Source organism: Orycteropus afer, unplaced genomic scaffold, assembly GCF_000298275.1.
Source record: "Orycteropus afer afer isolate SDZICR_OR568_19922 unplaced genomic scaffold, OryAfe1.0 scaffold00081, whole genome shotgun sequence".
Taxonomy (NCBI): Eukaryota; Metazoa; Chordata; class Mammalia; order Tubulidentata; family Orycteropodidae; genus Orycteropus; species Orycteropus afer.
Window position 1 is genome coordinate 4,156,635 of NW_006921668.1, and position 18,657 is coordinate 4,175,291.

Below are 18,657 nucleotides of genomic sequence, written 5' to 3' on the forward strand. Positions count from 1 at the left end.
AACTAAATGCCTCTCTATAATTTTGAAAACCTTTAAAATCTTTTATTACATTAGGACAGTAAAACCTCACTAATTCGGAATAACACAGAATGGATAGGTCCATGTGACTTACTGAAAAAGTCTTAAATCACAGAACATTTAAGTAAAAACGCAGTTTTATTACCTTCAAGAAGTACAGATTATAGAATAAACTAATTGCTACAATAAATAAAATGTGGTTACCTATATTATAATTCAAAATAGGCCTATATTACATAAAAATGTATCATAAACATAAAAGTCCTTTAACATACAAGAATTAACTGCTGGACCCAGAGGTTGAAGGCACGCTGAAGGAATCCTTCATTTCTTGAGCCCTTGGTTTGAAAAGCTAGTGATTTTAGACAGGTTTCCCCTTATAAGTATGACCCTGAAAATTCACAGAGGAAGAAATTATGTTGAATTTTTACTGAAAAAAGATCACAAATACTGCATCTGAATTATCATAAATTCTGAATTAGTGAGAGGTTTTACTATTAATTATAAGATAAAGAGTATGATTCCTCTTCTGCTAAATTATCTAATGTGGGTTTGCCAAATTAAAACTACAAGAAGGATGGGCTAAAGGTAGTTACAACATTTCATTTCACATCACCTAAAATGAAATATCATCTTAGTTCAAAGACTGTTCACCTTGGAAAGACAGTAGATTGGTTAAATATAATAAATGGTCTACACAAAAAGAATAATGTCTTCCAAACTATTTAAATAAGATGCTGAATGCAAAGAAATTTTACACCTTTACTTCATTGGTAAAAATATCTAATTATTAAAATAAATCTGATTTAACATGAAAAAAATTGTTTATATGATATTGCCAGATTTCAATAAATATTACAAGTATCATTCCACTTTATATAAATACATTGATGCTAAATAGAAGTTTCTATCTTTGAATTTAGCTTTTTGTCCCATCCCTTGAGTCAGAGACTAAATATAGATACAAAACCCACAAGAGAGAGACAGCATAAAAGAAAGAGCAGGGGAGAAAAAGCCTAGAGATTTACAGAATAGAACAATAAGATTAGAAGAATAATAGTTATAATTTAGAGGTCAAAAGTATACTAAGAAGCATGTTCAAGTTCATCTGAACAATATGTAACTACATAAAATAATGTCTCAATTACTGTAACAGTGAAAACATTTCTACTGCAATTTTAAAAATAGGGATAAGGTTCTTGGTCATTACTGACAAAAGCAGCAGAATTTATATATATGTATGTGTGTGTGTGTGTGTGTGTGTGTTGTGTGTGTACCTGGTATTTGATGTTGGCTTAAAAAAAATCAAGTACAATTTCAATAATTTAGGAGTTTATAAACTTTCATCAAAGAAAGAAAGTACAAATTAAGTAGCAAATATTTATTGCAAATTCAAGAATCAACAAATGATACTCAGCAAGATTAATTTCTGATCAAGCTCAATATTCAGTAAAGTGTTAATGAGCAGCAGTAAGATATAACCTTGGATTTGTAGGAAAAATAGTCAGGTACGAATAATCTAATTGCCTCATTTAGGTATAAGCATATCTGTGTTTTCCCTAATATGAATATGTTCATTTATATATAATGTTGAGATTGAAATCGTAATGTTTACAAAGTTTCAGCAGACATGTATTTAAACTACGCACCAAAAAAACTGTGTGTATATTATATATACATATTTCAGTACACACATAAGGAAAAGAGGATTCAGTATCTAAAGGCCTCTTAATTTTTATTTTTAATGAAATCTGTATTTTTAGTAATCTCACAGTCATATATAACACAGAAGTTGTCAATGAAGACAGTGAATACTTTGAGAAAGATCATTAAAATAAAATAGCAGGAGCAACAGCAACTGCAATTTACAAAGCACTTGCTCCAACTTATGGGTAGTTATGTCTAAGAGACTTCACCGGGAATCTTGCCTGTACTAATAACTACTTGTAAAACACTGGACACTGGACCTCTTTAATTCTTAGCTTCTCCATCTATAAAACAGCAATAACTGTTCATACCACAAAAAGTTCTTATGTGGATTAAGTGAAATAATATCTGAAAAGTAATCAATATTGACTATTGTTGCTTTTTTAAATCAAAACTCCAATTTATGACAAAGATAAGGTATTGCTATTCCATTTTACAGATGAGAAAACTATGGCTTAGGTAGCCAGCCCAAAGTAATAAATGGTAGAGCAGATGTAGAGTTTTTACCACGACCAAATTGTTGATATCTTAAATCTTTTATAAATAAACTAGGTATTTAACAAATCTCAAATTTTGTACCTTTACGATAATACTAACAATTCTAAAATAAAAAGCAAAAGAACTGATGCTAGAGAGTTTCTATTTGCAAGGAACAAACACACACACACACACACACACATACATCACAGCAGTGCTTTTCAGGCATTGTGTCAATTAATCTCGTGACAACTGTTGGAGTATTATCCTCATGCTATATAGATGTAATTTAGGTAAGTTACCATTAGCTAAACTAACATACAGCACTTGACAATTTGACCATAAATTTCTACTTGTCATTTGTGATCTGTGACTCTACTCCATCGCATGTGTGTGTGTGTGTATAAAAACTATATATATTAGTTACATATTAAACTGTATATGTAGTTAATATATACACATGCAAACTATATATATTGTTTAATATATAATCTTAATTTAATTTTCATTAGCCATGTAATTAGATAACAATTGTCATTCATATATTTAACATGAAGGAAACTAAAGAGAAAAGTAAACCCAAAGAGAGTAAGTAATGATTAAGTAATTCATGCACAGCCATGTAGCTCTAGTAAACAACAAATTCATAATTACAACTGAGGCTTAACTCCAAAGACAATAACATTTCCATTATACTAAACCATTTTCAAACAAAATAGGTGTATAGATGTTAGTTATCAGTGTGTCTTCTGATTTTCACATGAGTCACATGATAGACAGAACACAGCAATTAATACAGAGAATTTCCAGTGAATTATTGGAAGAAAAAACAGGGTAAGAAAGAAAGAGGAAAAAAATAAACCACAGTTGTAAATGGAAAGAATATTTATTACAAGACTACAAAAATAGGCAGCAAGAGTAAAAGAAAAAAGCAGTGAATGGAGGGAACGGTGCATAATTAAATGACAGCTACAGATAGGAAATGATGAATAGGGTTAAGGGAGAGAGAACCTATGGCGAGATAGAAATTAGTGAGTGGCACATTGACACTATTTACTTACAACAGGACACTGATAAAATATTTTTTGTACTTTAATCCATTTTAGGGGGTAAAGAGATAAAACTGTTTCACTCTATAAAACTCTAAAATCTGATTTAAAAAAAAAAAAAACGTTTATACTGTAATACTACAAAGCAGGTCCTTCTGAAGAGGCTGCTACAAGGATGCATGTTGTTGTTATGTGCCATCAAGTCGCCCCAACTCACAGCGACCCCTCCTTGGGTTTCCGAGGCAGTATCACTACTCCTTCCGAGGAGTGGCTGGTGGGTTTGAACCACCAGCCTTCTGGTTAGCAGTCAAGTAAGTGCTTTAGGCACTACACTACCAGAGCTTCTACAAGGATGCACAGAACCTTGTTATTAAATAACCCGGTGGTAGGTAACACTGCAGAAAGGTTAGCTATTGTTAAGCAATTATCAATTCCTACAGCTAATCATAATTTGCCATTGTAAAAAAGTCAGCTTTATGTCTGTAACCTAGGTCTTGGTTTAACATTCATTTAAAATCCTGTCAAAAAAAATAAAAATGAAGAAGTTTGCCCATAAAATCCTGAAAGAGAGCTAAACAAATTTTAAACTGTTTCATGAAATAGGAACATTTAACCTCAGATAAAGTCCTGAAAGAATTTCACTAGAAATACTTGGGATAGAAACAAACATTCAGAAAATCTATTCTAACAGCAGCATGACAAAAATAGTATGGAAGCAGAGATTCTGACAATGAAAATAATTTGCATAACATATTGTTCCTCGAATTTAACAATGAAGCATTTTTAGAGCATTCAGGAAATGAACCAATCACAAATTTTACTGTGGATTATCACATTAGATTTAAAACACCTTGAATTTTTGTTTCAGCAGAATGTATCTTAAGTAGTACTCTCTCTCCCTAACTGTGGTTTCACAAAAAAAAAAAAAAAAGTTTTTTTTGGGGGGGAGCGTATGGGTTGGTCTTCTGTTTTTACTTTCAGTGGCAAACTGAAAGACTGAGAGAGGAAAATAAAAATAAAGTTGATTATATTACATGTGAAAGTTCTAAAAAAAATTAGTCTATACAATTTTACAGCACAGGAAAAAACAGAAGATAAACGTTAGTTTTTCCATATGGAATATCTGTTTTTAAAACTTCCCATTTCAATTTGCAAGACTTATCTCAGGCATTTAAGAAAATGGCAACTGTAAGCCACACTAGCAAATGAAGAGCTCCTGGGCCACATGCCAGGATTCAAGACAGAATTTATAGAGACACATGCCTTGTTTTATTGAACTTTGCTATATTGTGCTTTGCAGATACTGTGTTTGTTTGTATTATATTTTTTAACAAACTGAAGGTTTGAAGGTTTGTGGCTGCATTGAGGAAGTCTATTGGCACCTTTTTTCCAGTAGTGTGTAGTCACTTCGTTTCTCTCCGTTCTATATCGGTAATTCTTGTAACATTGCAAATTTTTACATAATTCTGTTGTACACTTAATAGACTACTCCAAACCAAACTCACAGCCATCAAGCCGATTCCTACTCATAGCAACCCTATAGGACAGAGTAGAACTGCCTCATAGGGTTTCCTAAGCTATAAATCTTTATGGAAGCAGACTGCCTCATCTTTCACCTGTAGAGTGGCTGGTGGGTTTGAATCTCAGACCTTCTGGTTAGCAGGCAAATGCCTTAACTTCTGTGCCACCACAGCACCTTAATAGACTATAGCATAGTGTAAACATAACTTTTGTATGCACTGGAAAACCAAAAAATTCATGTGACTTGTTTTATTGCGACATTGACTTTATGGTGGTGCTCTGGAATCAAATCTGCAATTCCGCTGAGGTACAGCAGGGTACAGGCAGTTACGAGGTTACAAATGTCCAACTCACTAAGTCTTGCACTTGCCCTCCCTTTAACATTATTTGCCCTCACTTTGAAATGACTGAACCCAACCTCTACTCACAAGAAATTTTTCATCCCAATCACCTTCACTTGCTGCACTTGCAGCTTTCAAATCACTGAAAAGGCTTCAACAAGCCTTTTGTTGTGCTAAAGTAAGGCTAAAAAGAACCATCTGCAACTGTTCCGACTAACCTACAAATTCAACTTAAAAGACACACCTGAAGAACAGATCTTGTTTGTAACCCAGTGATTGCCTATAAATCTATAAATTCTCACATTAACTTATTTTCTGATTTTAGTTGTCTTATAATTTGTGGTTGAAAAGAAAGTGCATGCTTTAGGAATACTGATTAATCCAGAACTCTACAATTGCAAAGAATATCTCAGAAATAATCCCTAGTCCCTCACAGACTTGCTTAGAAGCAGGACAGTTTCTGAGTACTCGGGTAGATCTACATACCTCACTCTTACATCCATCTCTTCTTTAACCTTCAAACACTAAATATTTGTGTATGATAGAATTATATAAACTTTAATATTAAAACAAAGGAACAATGAACAATGTAATAATAATCTTAACTCATTATGACTTTATACAATGGATTTAGTACTTGTGTTATTCTAAAGCAAATAAATAGCATTCAGGAAAAAAAAGACTGTGAAATACCTGAACTCAGTCATCTCAAAGCAGATAATAAGGATAAAACAGAAAGCAATGACAATTTTTTCCACCTTTCCTTAAGTTTATAGAATTTGAAAAAAATAAATGGAAAAGAAAAAGATCTATTTTACAATGTCTTCTTTATTGAACTTAACAAAACAACATTTACTGAAGTTAAAAAATGAAATAAGCACCATGATAGTCACTTGACAAACAGTCCCACTTTCAGTTTAGCAATTTCAGCATGTTTTTTTCTCCTCAGGCTATATAACAATGATAGAAGCAAAGTAGAAGAATCAGTTTATACATTTTCCCAGAAATAAAATTAAAATGAGTGGAAGAAATTGGGAAAGTGTCCCACCTAGTTGATAAGGAAGACCAAATACCTTTGTGCTTGTCCCGTTTATGCTTTAGCTGTGCTGGATGGGATCTGAGTCTGGCTAGAGCCTGTTCTCGATGGTTCATAAAAATAGGACCAGCAAATACAAGGGGGCCTGAGGAGAAACATTTTGTATGTGCATAGAAAAGCTCACAAAATGAAAACACTACATTGAACAAAAATAATTAAAACTAAAAGCATGAAAAATCGTCCTTAATGGTTTTGGACATTATACTCCTTTCCAAATTCCCCCATTTCAATCCCCATTCCCAACCATAAACCTATTCACCATTCCACACACAATTTAATATTGTATAGTTTATAAAGAACAGATTTCATAGTTTATATGTATAAAACTATTGGGTAGTTACTAATAGTCTCAAATAGCTAATCAGGAAGTTCAATTTACATAAATCAAATTATCTTACAAATATTTTAAATTTCATAGTACTCAAATTGAGTAAACCATACATTCATTAAAATAAGTATCTTTCCTATCCAGATCAGACCAATGGTAAAGTGGGCAATATATTTTAAAGAACATTTTAGAAACCATTAACAGCTCTTTTATACTATTTCTTTCAGAGGCTCCACTACACATTATATTATATTGTATTATTCCCACATAAATTATAGTTATTTTCACTCATGGAGTATTCAAAGAAAAAGTCTACTGGACAATTAATTTGAATAAAATTTAAAAATCACTTTTCCTCATTATCATTTAACTTAAGCAGGAAAAGAAACTTAAATTACACCTTTAAATTTTAGTACTTTTCTTGTATAAGAAAACTACAACTTCCTTACATTTTAGCTCCATCAAAAAAATGCCTTCAATTTTCAAAACACTCTAAATTTGACACTTAAGAAGTTACCAATATTTGAAAAGGGAATTATGACAATATGTAAGCACTGAAAGGTTTTTAATTAAAGTATGTTTCTTCATGATCCTCTACAGAGCTTCAGCTCTAATTAATTTTTCTAAGCATGGGACGAGATACACTTATAATAAAATCTGATAAATGACAAATTAAATGCCAAAGTACTTTCACTCAACATAAAAATAATAGGTGGAGGTGAGAAACATTTCAATCATGTCTCTAAATATAAATAAAAATGCAATCAGCATTAACTGTTTGAAAAACCAAGAAGAGCATCTTCTGTGATTATTATACATAGAAGTATTCCAATTTAATGTAAATAGAAAAAATAACTAAAATTTACACACAATAGTGTCAAATCAATTATTTTCAAGCTTATATAAATTGGGCTTCATTTTTTAAAAGGGAATAAAATTGGATATATTTCAAAGGAACAAAATGTCCTATATCTTCAATAGGCATTACTTTTCATGTGATTTACTAAAGCAGATAATAAGAAAAAATTCTGAAAACTATAAAGCACTTTCCAAATACACAACAGAACTGATAATACTAAACTAACAATAATATCAAGTTGCATTACCATTTTATTATTTCTGTGGTCAGCCTGGGATATTATTTCTTCCAATAAAAATATAGTACACAACGATAATGCTCACAGTTACTTGATTTTACAGTAAATTCAATCTTTTTAGAATCTTTTCATATACAAACCTAGAGGACTATGGGCAAACACACTTAGAAATTATACCACTAATTAATACTAACAATTTAATTCACTATTTACAATGCCAGGCTTTCAGACTCTAAAATATTTTCATATGTCATGGATTTAGATAATGTTCCTTATAAACAATTCTATTTATTTATTTATCAAACATTTTAAATTATCTTTTATGTGATAGATAACAAGGTATCATTCATATAATGACAATGACAAATCTTGTTGAATCTCAGCCCATTTGGGAAGATAGAAATAATAATGAAGCATTCCAATATATTATGATAAAATACTATAAAGGAAGTCTCTACACCTTATATACTGAAGGATAAAACGTGATCAGAATCCACCTGGATAAAGCAGACAGGCTTCAAAAAATGAGAAAATGTCAAAAGAGAAGGAAAACAAGAGAGTGCAGTCAAGGTAAAAGGAACAGGATTTACAAAATCACGAAGATGTTAAAAACAATATTGTGTAAAACCAAAACCAAAACCAAACTCACTGCTATCAAGCTGATCCCAACATATAGCGAACCCTCCTTGGGTTTCTGAGGCAGTATCTCTATGGAAGTAGATTGCCCAATCTTCCTTCTGAGGAGTGGCTGGTGGATTTGAATCGCCAACCTTCTCATTGGCAGTCAAATGCCTCAGTCACTATGCCACCAGGGCTCCCACAATATTGTTTAGTCATTTAAAATACATAGACTTGAAATAGAATATAAGTTATAAAGCAGAAAGTGATAGGAAATGAGTGTGGAGAAGTACCAAAGAAACAAATAAGGAAATGAGTGTGGAGAAGTACTGAAAAAACAAATAGTAAAATCTTTCTATATAATGAAACTATTCTAGAGGCAATGCAAAGTCACTGAAATGTTTTCAATTAATCAACAAATATATTAAGCACTTACAAACTTTAGGCACCTTGCTAAGTCTTGGGAACATGTAGACAAACAAGACACAATTTCTGCATCTAGAAGTTCATAATCAAATGGAAGGGGGGAGTGAGGGTACACCTAACTAAATAAGAACTTAGAACAGTGTGCTGTGTTGATGGGAAGAACACTAGGGGACAGCTAACAAATCCCAAAGATAGGAAAGTAGGGGAGTCTGAGACTGTAAAAAGAGAAACCATAAACTGAGACCTACTAAAGGAGGTAGTAAGTACTTGCAGTGTAGTAAATTACTTAGTATGGCTTTTCTACCCATAAGTCATTGTAAACTCAGTGGTGGAATGAGCAACTGAGGAGCTGATTGTAAATGTTATCCACGTGGAGTATTTCTGTTGGGCGTGGCACAATACAATGTTCTGGGAGGTGCCCACTCTCTCTCAGGTGCTTAAGAGATGCTATGATTGGCTAGTTTGACCACCCTGCTGGGCTCAAAAGGAGGCCTCCTAGAGGCAGAACTCTCTCTGACTGCTGGTGGAGGAAGACGTGCTGCTGAAAGAGACACGCGCCCCTGAAAGAGACACATGCTACTGGGAAAGAGATGCGAGAGACACGCATTGCTGAGTGAGACACCGAGGGACCAGCACTGCTGGAAAAGAGACTGTGAGAGACTGTTGGCTGAGGGACGGTGGGCTGGGAGAGAGACTGAGCGTTCTTCCTGAACTTGAGTTGTAGCCTGGTGCTTCCCTAATAAACCCCATAATCTGTGAGTTCTGTGTGGCCACTGCAGTGAATTATCGAACCCAGGAGAGAGGTAGTGGGTGCTTTGGGAGGAACGGTTGGTGAAAGGGCTGGAGGGAGGCAGCATGTCTGGCCTTGCAGTAATAGGCCTTGGGTTACTGCTGGTAATCCTGTCTTCGTCTTGTGGGATTAGAGAAGGTCAGAACATGTGGCCTCCTTGCTGTTTTAGCAGTACTATAAAGATTCAGATATATGAAAAAGAAAAAAAGTTTAAGAATAGGGAATATGAAGGAGAGTAAACAGGCATGAGAATGTAAAGAAAAAATTTAGAATTTATCCTAAGGACTTTAAACAGTCTTTTGGTTTTGAACAGAGAAGAATGTTCTAGATAAAAGGTAGGTAATAGCCTAATTAAAAAGCTTTTTGCCATAGTCCAGAGAAAGACTAGAAATAGCCTGAACTATGAAAACAATAGTGGACATTCTGAGAAGTGGACATATTCAAAAGTTATTAAAGAGTTAAGAAAGTAGACTCAGTAACATTTAATAGTATAGTGGGAGAGAACTGAATACAACGGGAATGAAATGACCAGATTTAGACATTTGTAAGTTCCTTTCAGTGTGGTGTAGACAATAGGTTATTAAGGGCTCATACATAGACAGGCAGGCAGAAATAGTGACTAGATTAAATGGCAGCATAAAATAGCACATGCCTTTCAGAAAGCTATTTGTGATATATTTCAAGAACCTAGTATTTACTATTATTCTTTGATGCAGTAACTTACATCTATGAAAATCTATTCTAATGAAAACTCTGAAATATTCAAAAAGATTTCAGCTCAATATTAACTGAAGCAAAATAATAATATATATATACATACACATACAACCTAATAGGAAAATAATTAAGAAAAATTAGGATCCATCCATACAATGTAGTAATACTCAGCCATTAAGTAAGAGATTTATGATGTATTTTTACATGGAAAACACATAAGATGTTTTTGTGCCATTTAAATTAACAATGAGATAACATCGTTGACCAAAGTTTTATAAAAATTTTTAAAAAATAATAGTAAGTACAGGTTATAATGGAGGAAACACCACTGTCATACATTATTTACGAGAATATAAATTGCTATAACATTTTAAAAAGCAATGTGAAACATCTGTTAAAATTCAAAACATACACACTCTGTGACTCAGATATTCTATTTTAGGGAAGTTTCACTATGTAAGCAAAATTTCCAATCTACACAGCTATAAATTTAAGAATATTATAGCAAAACCATAAAAACCTGAAAATAACCAGAATGCCCATCAACAAAATAATGGTTGAATAAACCATGTGGTATAATCATATTATGAAATGTTATGTATCTATGAAACAGAATGTGGTAAGATCCACATTCTAAATTCTGAGAAGGAATATAAACATAATATCATTGATAAAATTACCTAGGAGTTTTTCTGGTGACTTGGAGAATGCAATTTACAAATTCCACTGAACCAGCCCTTCACTTATACAGTTAACCCAAGTCTCAGAGAATTTATATATCAATTTTGTATAATCTGAACAACTAAAAGTTATTACAAACATCTTGAACAAATAGGTTTAACTGAATACTATTGATACTTAACTAGATAATTTTAAGACAAATATTATCTTAAAGAGTAATAGCACCTTAAGAAATTATGCTGTGTGAAGTAAGTCAATCATAAAAGGACAAATATTGTATGATTTCACTTACATGAAATTATTTAGAACAGGCAATTATATACAGACCAAAGTTCATTTGCAGTTACTAGGGCTGGAAGAAGGAGCTCTGGTAGCATAGTGCCTAAGGCACTTGACTGCTAACCAGAAGGCTGGCAGTTCAAACCCACCAGCCACTCCTTGGAAGGAAGATGGGGCAATCTATTTCCGTAGTTGATACTGCCTCAGAAACCCAAGGAGGGGTCGCTATGAGTCAGGTCCAACTCGATGGCACATAACAACAACAACAACAGGGCAGGAAGAAAGGGGAAAGGGTGAATCATTGTTTAGGAAGTGATGAGTTTCTGTTTACAGTGATGGAGAATTTGGCAAATGACATTAGTAATGGTTGCATAGCAAGATTAACAGAATTAGTGGCATTAAATTATACACTTGAAAAATACTGAATTGGCAAATGTTGTGTTACATATATTTTTACAACAATTAAAAAATTAATAGCATAATAATTAATCAGTCACAGAAGAACAAATATTGTATGATCTCATTCATATGAAATAGGCTAATGTATGGAGACAAAATCTTATTAATGGCTACCAAGCTCTGGTAGCATAGTGCCTAAGACACTTGACTGCTAACCAGAAGGATGGTGGTTCAAACCCACCAGCCACTCCTCGAAAGGAAGGTTGGGCAATCTACTTCCATAGTGATGCCACCTCAGAAACCCAAGGAGGGGTCTCTATGTGTCAGAGCTATGCGTCGAGGGCACAGAACAACAACAACAAGGGTGATAGGGAGGGGGAAGAGGAAAGTTATTGCTTAGGGGGAAATGGGGTTGTATTAACTGTGATAGAATAATTAGGAAAAGGCTGTACAACATGATGAATGTAAAGAATGTCATATAAAAAGTGTTAATTGGCAAATGATCTGTCATATATATATATATATATATATATATATATATATATAATCTCCACAAAGACCAAACTCACTGCCATTGAGTCAATTCAGACTCATAGTGACTCCTACTGGGTTTCTGAGGCAGCAAATCTTTATGGAAGTAGACTGCCCAGTCTTCCTTCCATGGAGTGGGTGGTGGGTTTGAACCACCAACTTTCTGGTTAGCAGTCAAATGCCTTAGGCACTATGCCACCAGAGCCCACTCTCGCTCTCTCTCTAAAATAATAAAAAGTTTTTGAGAAAAAAAATCAGTAGCATAAAAATCTGAAATTAAAGGCAAAGATCAAAATTTATTAAAATGCAGCAGTAATATTGCTTTTCTGGGTTTAACCTAATTTCAACAGCACTTACTATTATAATAGACTTTGTATTGTAAGTAGTAGCTAGATTACATCATTAGCTCTGTGGCCGACTGAGCAAAGCTTTAGGACAAGAGCTAGGTTCTAAAATCTGGTCAACTGTGAAACAACTAACCCACACTTGGAAAATAGGATGAGACAGTCAGTCAAGTAAAATAACATAATCCAAACCTGAAGCTCTGAAACATGAATACAGGTAAAAAAGTCAATTACTAATGAGCATAACTACTAACATATTACTAAATTGTCAGTATCTAAGAAATAACAACCAAAGGCTAAGAAAATAAAAGACAAGTATTGTGGCAGCCGGAACACTAAAAATTTGAAAGTTTTGTTCCTCATAAGGACAAAAGAAAGACTAACAATACAGTGTTTGTAACTTAACTCTATTTAAAAAGCAGATTCCAGGATCCCAGACCTGACTCATTAGGCTCTGTGTGTGATGCAAGTGATCTGATGTAGAAGGTCCATGAAACACACTTGGAACAATATTGCCCTAAAAGAGTAGTTCTCAATCCTAAACACCATCAGAATCACTGAGTAGAACTGTTAACATAGTTTGCTGGGACCCACTCCTTGAGTTTCTGATTCAGTAGAACTGGGGTGAGGGTCCAAAAACTAGCATTTCAGGCAAATCCATGTGACACTCACCTCTATGAACTCTTTTTACATATTAAAGACCACAAATGAAACTGAATTGTCACAAGATACATACTAACAGCTCAGAACCTAAAGCTATGTTTGTAAAATCAGATATAATAATATCACTTATTTAAATATTTAATGGTGGAAGAGTTTTTTTAACCTTAAATAGCTAGAGTTTATAATTAATGTTTTATATTTAAAAATAAATAGCAAACAAATATTCTGCAATCACTAAATTTTGTTGAATTACCAATGCACATGGCAGTGACATAATTCGATGTTATTTCTGTTTTGCAGAAATATACTACACCTAGAGAAGAATAGCTTTATTAGAAAGGGGAGAAAAAAAGATTAGCAAGATATACAGCATTACATAAGTAATTAAATGTCATCATAAGCATTTTGTTTATTACCAGGTTGAAGCCTAAGAAACTGCTGGTTGTTGTAGGTCAATTCATATAATTGAATATAATATTGCCAAAGGAAGAATAAAAATGTAGTAAAGAGGTACACTGATTATTAACCGTAAGGAAATCATACCATTAATATAAAAAGGAAATTATCACTTAATTACCATATATCCTAAAGACTCAAAACTTAAATTCTACTCTATGAAAACATTTAATATACAAGTATCCTAAATACTTATATAATGTAAATGACATGTTTATATGATTAAAATATCCTTTAAACACAATAATTTTATGTAAACAAAGACAAACTTAATTGCAAATATTCACTGCAGCAATAAGCTATACTACTCATAAAATACTATAAAGAATATCTTTGTGTTCCAAGCATATTACTTTACCATTTGTTTAATAAAAGCAGAACTTACCATGTGTGCTGTATATTTACTTATTCTATTTTACATAAAAAAAAGTCTACAAGAATTATTTAATGATGATTACATGAGGAATATATAGGTTTTATTATAAGTATCAAATGCCATTTCTAATAAGTACTTAAAATATGCAATACCTAAATATTTCTAATTAAGAATTTGCTTAGAAGAGGAATAAAATCACAGACTTCTACACCAATTTGTCTTAGTCCTACACAGAAGAGATTCTATTGGGTAACAACTGCTTTAGTAATAATTACATTCATCGCTGTTTGCTGACTATATATATACAATATACTAATTCTAACAATTGTTAAATGAATTTTTGGCTGGATGAATGGTCATAAACAACAAGGAAAAGATAAACAGTAAGCCAGCCTATGTTTGCAAACAAAACCTGACAACTTTCCAACTTACCCATCTTATAAACAGACTATGCTTCTTCAGAAAACAGATAAATAAAAGCATAATTGCCAAATTGGAGGGAAAACTCTGGGACTATGTTCAAATGATAATAATAACAAAAGACTATGAAAACAATAGTTGAAAGACTACATCAAACTGAACAACTTTGTTGTTCCATAGTCATATAGATGAGTCCAAAGTCTAGGTGAAGGACAAGTTCTCAGAATCTATATTAAAAAAATTTGTCTTTGCTAATAGTTGCTAATACATGGCAGATGGCACAACAATTCTTAATATGGTTGGCTTATGCCAGATACCCCACTGAATTAAACATACATTATTATTAGCACAATTATAAATTCCTTGAATATTGTCATATAATTTTCATGAGTTATCAGAATGTTACTAATTTTAATACCCATGTTTTCTTACTAAATCAGCCTATGTTATAAATTTTCAGTGGACTGAGTATGGGTTTAGAAAATGGATTTTTGTATAATTTTTCTTTCCAACCACATCTTACCTCTTCCTTCTTCTAATCTGTGTCTCCTGATTACTCGCTGTCGTTTTTCTTCTTGTCGTAACTGAAGGTGTTCTTCAATGTTAACCCCAGGTACTGGGACAGCTAGATGATTGACAAGAACAATAGTATGTGTGTTTTGTAACAGATAAGAGAAAACTATGATATTCAAGAAAGTAAAAACAAGCAAAAACAGTCCAAACTAAAAATTATTTTCACTGAAAGATTTTAGCAAAAATAAAAAAGGAAAAAAATCACATCCCTTAATAAATGACATATTGTGAGTTATCATAAAAGCTGTATTGCATACATTATTATATTTTTAATGTCTAGCTAATAAAAATTGTTTAAACTATCAGAATTACTGAGTTGATGACAAGCTGTTTAGTATAGTCTATTGTATTACCTAAAAGGAGGTCTAAAGGTATCATCTCTTTGACTGCATCAAGAATTCCTCTTTGTCTTGCCTCTTGACCATCCAATTCTCTTGCACAAGCCTTGCAACATCCACACACAGCACAACCAGATTCCCCTGACCCACAACCACAGATCCTTAAAAAAAAAGAAAACAAAAATTTGTTTTGAGAAATCCTTCTCATATTGCCTCAAAAGTTTTTTCTATAACTTCTTTTCTACATTTTGAGATTAAGTTAAATGAGTCAGCAATGAAATTAACCCTTCAGATCAGGCTGTATCAATTTTAAGGAAAAAATATGAGCAAATGAATAATTAAAACAAGATTTTATTAAGCTTTTAAAAGGCATAATTGCTGTATTTCTACAGAAAAAACACACCAACCCATTCTGCTATTTTCAAAGCCACTATTAACAATAAAAAAAAAGTCTTTTAAAATGTTTCCACTATTAGTGACATACTAACACCTTTAATATTACATAGTTGGGATATATTGGTTGGTTAAAGAAACAAAACAAGTGACTGTGGTACCTAGTAGATCAAAAGAAGTGTGGGCAGACTTCAGTGAATGAGCCCAGCTTGTCAGCTTCATACCTTACACTTCCTTTTCCCTTTCTCTCATAGGCTGTGAACCCTATGGCATTTGTTCATAACAAAAAGGCAAAAACTTGCCTAGCAATCTAGTGAACAAAAATGACTAAAAATATTTTAGTCACCTATTCAGTAAGATGTAGAAGTCATAGCTGTAATGTTATTCACTGAGCCAGTCCTTAAAAACTTTCAACAGCCTCACTGACCCTCTGGTCATCCAGATTTGTGGAGGTACAAGAGGAAGGATCTACCAGGCAACAGTTGTAAAAGGCATAGCTGTGTGCCCTCTAAAGCTCCTGGCTTTTAAAAGCAAGCTTTACTGACAATTTGAAGGATCACTTGCTACACAGTAAGAACATGATATAGTAATATGCCCTACTGAAATGTCTGTGAGCACTATTTTTTAAAAATTTAATTTTAAATTTATTCTAAAATACATAGTCTCAATTTTATAATCATTGAAGTCATTTTTAATAGTCCTTAATTTCCTGGCATATATCACTATGTTGACTTTATTCAGATATTCATTTCAGCTTCATAAAGAAATCACTGTACTGGGTTATGTGTTATACATAGAGATCCATAAATAATCATTAGACACTGATAGTAAGTCTCTGGGGGGGAAAAAAAAGCATAAAAAGAATAACAGTAATTATTTTTTAGGAGGGACCAGAGAATTCAGGTGATTCTTTTATGATATACAGCAGTTGCTTAAATTCAGAGATCAGAGACACTAAATTTTAATAGAAACAGCTTGGGAAAGATGGAAGAGGATAAATTTCAATTCCAGTGCTTTAAAATAAATAAGAGAATCTTTGTGTATCTAAACTAAATTTAAAAAAACAAACAGTTGCACATCTAAAAATGCAAGACAGAACCAAATGTATAGTTTTTTATAGAGTAAATGTTATTCTTTAATAACCAAAAACCAAACCCATTGCCATCAAGTCAATTCGACTCATAGCAACTGCTCCTTGCATTTCTGAGGTGGTATCTGTACAGAAGTAGATTGCCCAATCTTCCTTCTGAGTAGTGGCTGGTGGGTTTGAACTGTCAGCCTTCTGGTTAGCAGTCAAATGCCTTATGTACTATACCACCAGAGCTCCTACTCTTTAATAAAGAGAGTCAAAATATTTTTGCATACTCTAATAATGTGGAGTAAATTTAGTTTTTTAAAATCATAATTATTTCAATAGCCTTAAAATAATTTAACTATTTTATTTTAGGCCAAGCATACATCCAAAAATACACTTATAGGAAGTCTAGACAGTATTTGGGAAGAGAATCTGACTCTTAAACAAGAGCCATAATCGAGAGGTCTATGATATGGGAGTGGCTGACCTTACTCCGGACTTTTCTTAACATGATTCCTCTATTCCCCAAATTCAGTCAATTATCAAAAATCTTATAAAGGACACACAAATCCATTCTGCTATTTTCAAAGCCACTATTAACAATAAAGTATTCTAAAATGTTTTTACAATTAGTGAAATACTAATTTGTTTTGACTGTAACTGATGAAAAATACAAGATGTAAACTTTTCTCCCACATGTTAGGGAGAAACTTGCATTCTGATTCTGTCAAACTCAAATACTAACTTTCAACTGAAAATACTACATTGCTATTGCTGTGTGGAGTCAATTCTGAGTCAAGGCAACCCTAAAGAACAGAAAACAATGGCCCCACAGGGTTTCCTAGGCTGCAATCTTTACAGGAGCAGATCTCCAGGGCTTTTCTCCTGCAGAGCGCTGCTGAGTTCAAAGGGTTGACATGCTGGTTAGCAGCCAAGTACTTAATCAAAGCACTACCAAGGCTCCTAAAAATAATATGTGGCTCTAAAGAAAAAAAAAAAAAAAAAAAGGTGATCTAATAAGAACAGATGAGATAAATATAATAAGAAAAATATAACTTTAGAAGTGAGAGTACTAAAAGCCCTAAAATTACAAACAATAAATTTAACTGATAAGAAAATGATCTGTGCCTAATTGAGTATTCTATTTGACAATTCTACTCAGAAAAGATTCATATTTCACAAAAATGAATAGATAATTGGTCATGAAGAAGATTTATGAAGGCACAGCCTCATGGCTTGAAAAAAAATTATCTGTCTATAAACAATGGTTTAAAGGACTCAAATCAAAGAGACACAATATTAAGTAAAAGTGATATTAAATTGAAAGCGTTTTAGTAGAAAACAACTAAAAGAACTATAAATATGTACTGCTAAGGTTTTAAGAAAAAACACAGTAAAATATATGCAAATAATTTTGGAAATGCAATGTGTTCTGCATATTTTCTATTAGTATTTCATTTCTTCAGTACTCATCATTTTCTTACCCTCCAGGGACCCTGTCTGGACGTCCACTACTGACACAACTGGCTCCATAACCAGTGCAGTCCCCACAGACAGTACACACCATGCACTGCTCCAACTTCCACTTATGCATGCCTGGAGGGCACATCATGGACTTTTCATCTTTTTCATCAAGTTCTTCTTCCAGGTCTTCATCCATTGCTGTTGCCATATTTTCAACTCCAAAACCTATTGGAAAGATCAATGCATACATTTTTATGTAAATTATTCCCATTTTAAAAATCTGATAACGATATTTACCAATACATAAAACATAATATATCTATATATATTGTTGTTTTGTTGTTATGTGCCGTTGAGTCGGATGTGACTCACGGTGACTACGCCTTGGGTTTCCGAGGCAGTATTGCTACGGGAAGTAGATTGCCCCATCTTCCTTCCAAGGAGTGGCTGTATCTATCTATCTATAGATATAGATATATA

At 33.0% G+C, this 18,657-nt stretch overlaps 1 protein-coding gene across 1 annotated transcript in view; it reads right to left on the reverse strand.

Annotated features, from left to right (window-relative positions):
• MYCBP2 (MYC binding protein 2) overlaps positions 1-18,657 on the reverse strand; it is a 376,124-nt gene that overhangs the window by 237,112 nt on the left and 120,355 nt on the right. Inside the window, exons 15-18 of the mRNA XM_042781038.1 lie at positions 18,198-18,402; positions 15,261-15,406; positions 14,858-14,959; positions 6,187-6,294 (exon numbers count right to left, since the gene is read on the reverse strand). Of these exons, the coding sequence (XP_042636972.1) occupies positions 6,187-6,294; positions 14,858-14,959; positions 15,261-15,406; positions 18,198-18,402 (561 nt within the window). The remainder of the gene's footprint in view (positions 1-6,186; positions 6,295-14,857; positions 14,960-15,260; positions 15,407-18,197; positions 18,403-18,657) is intronic.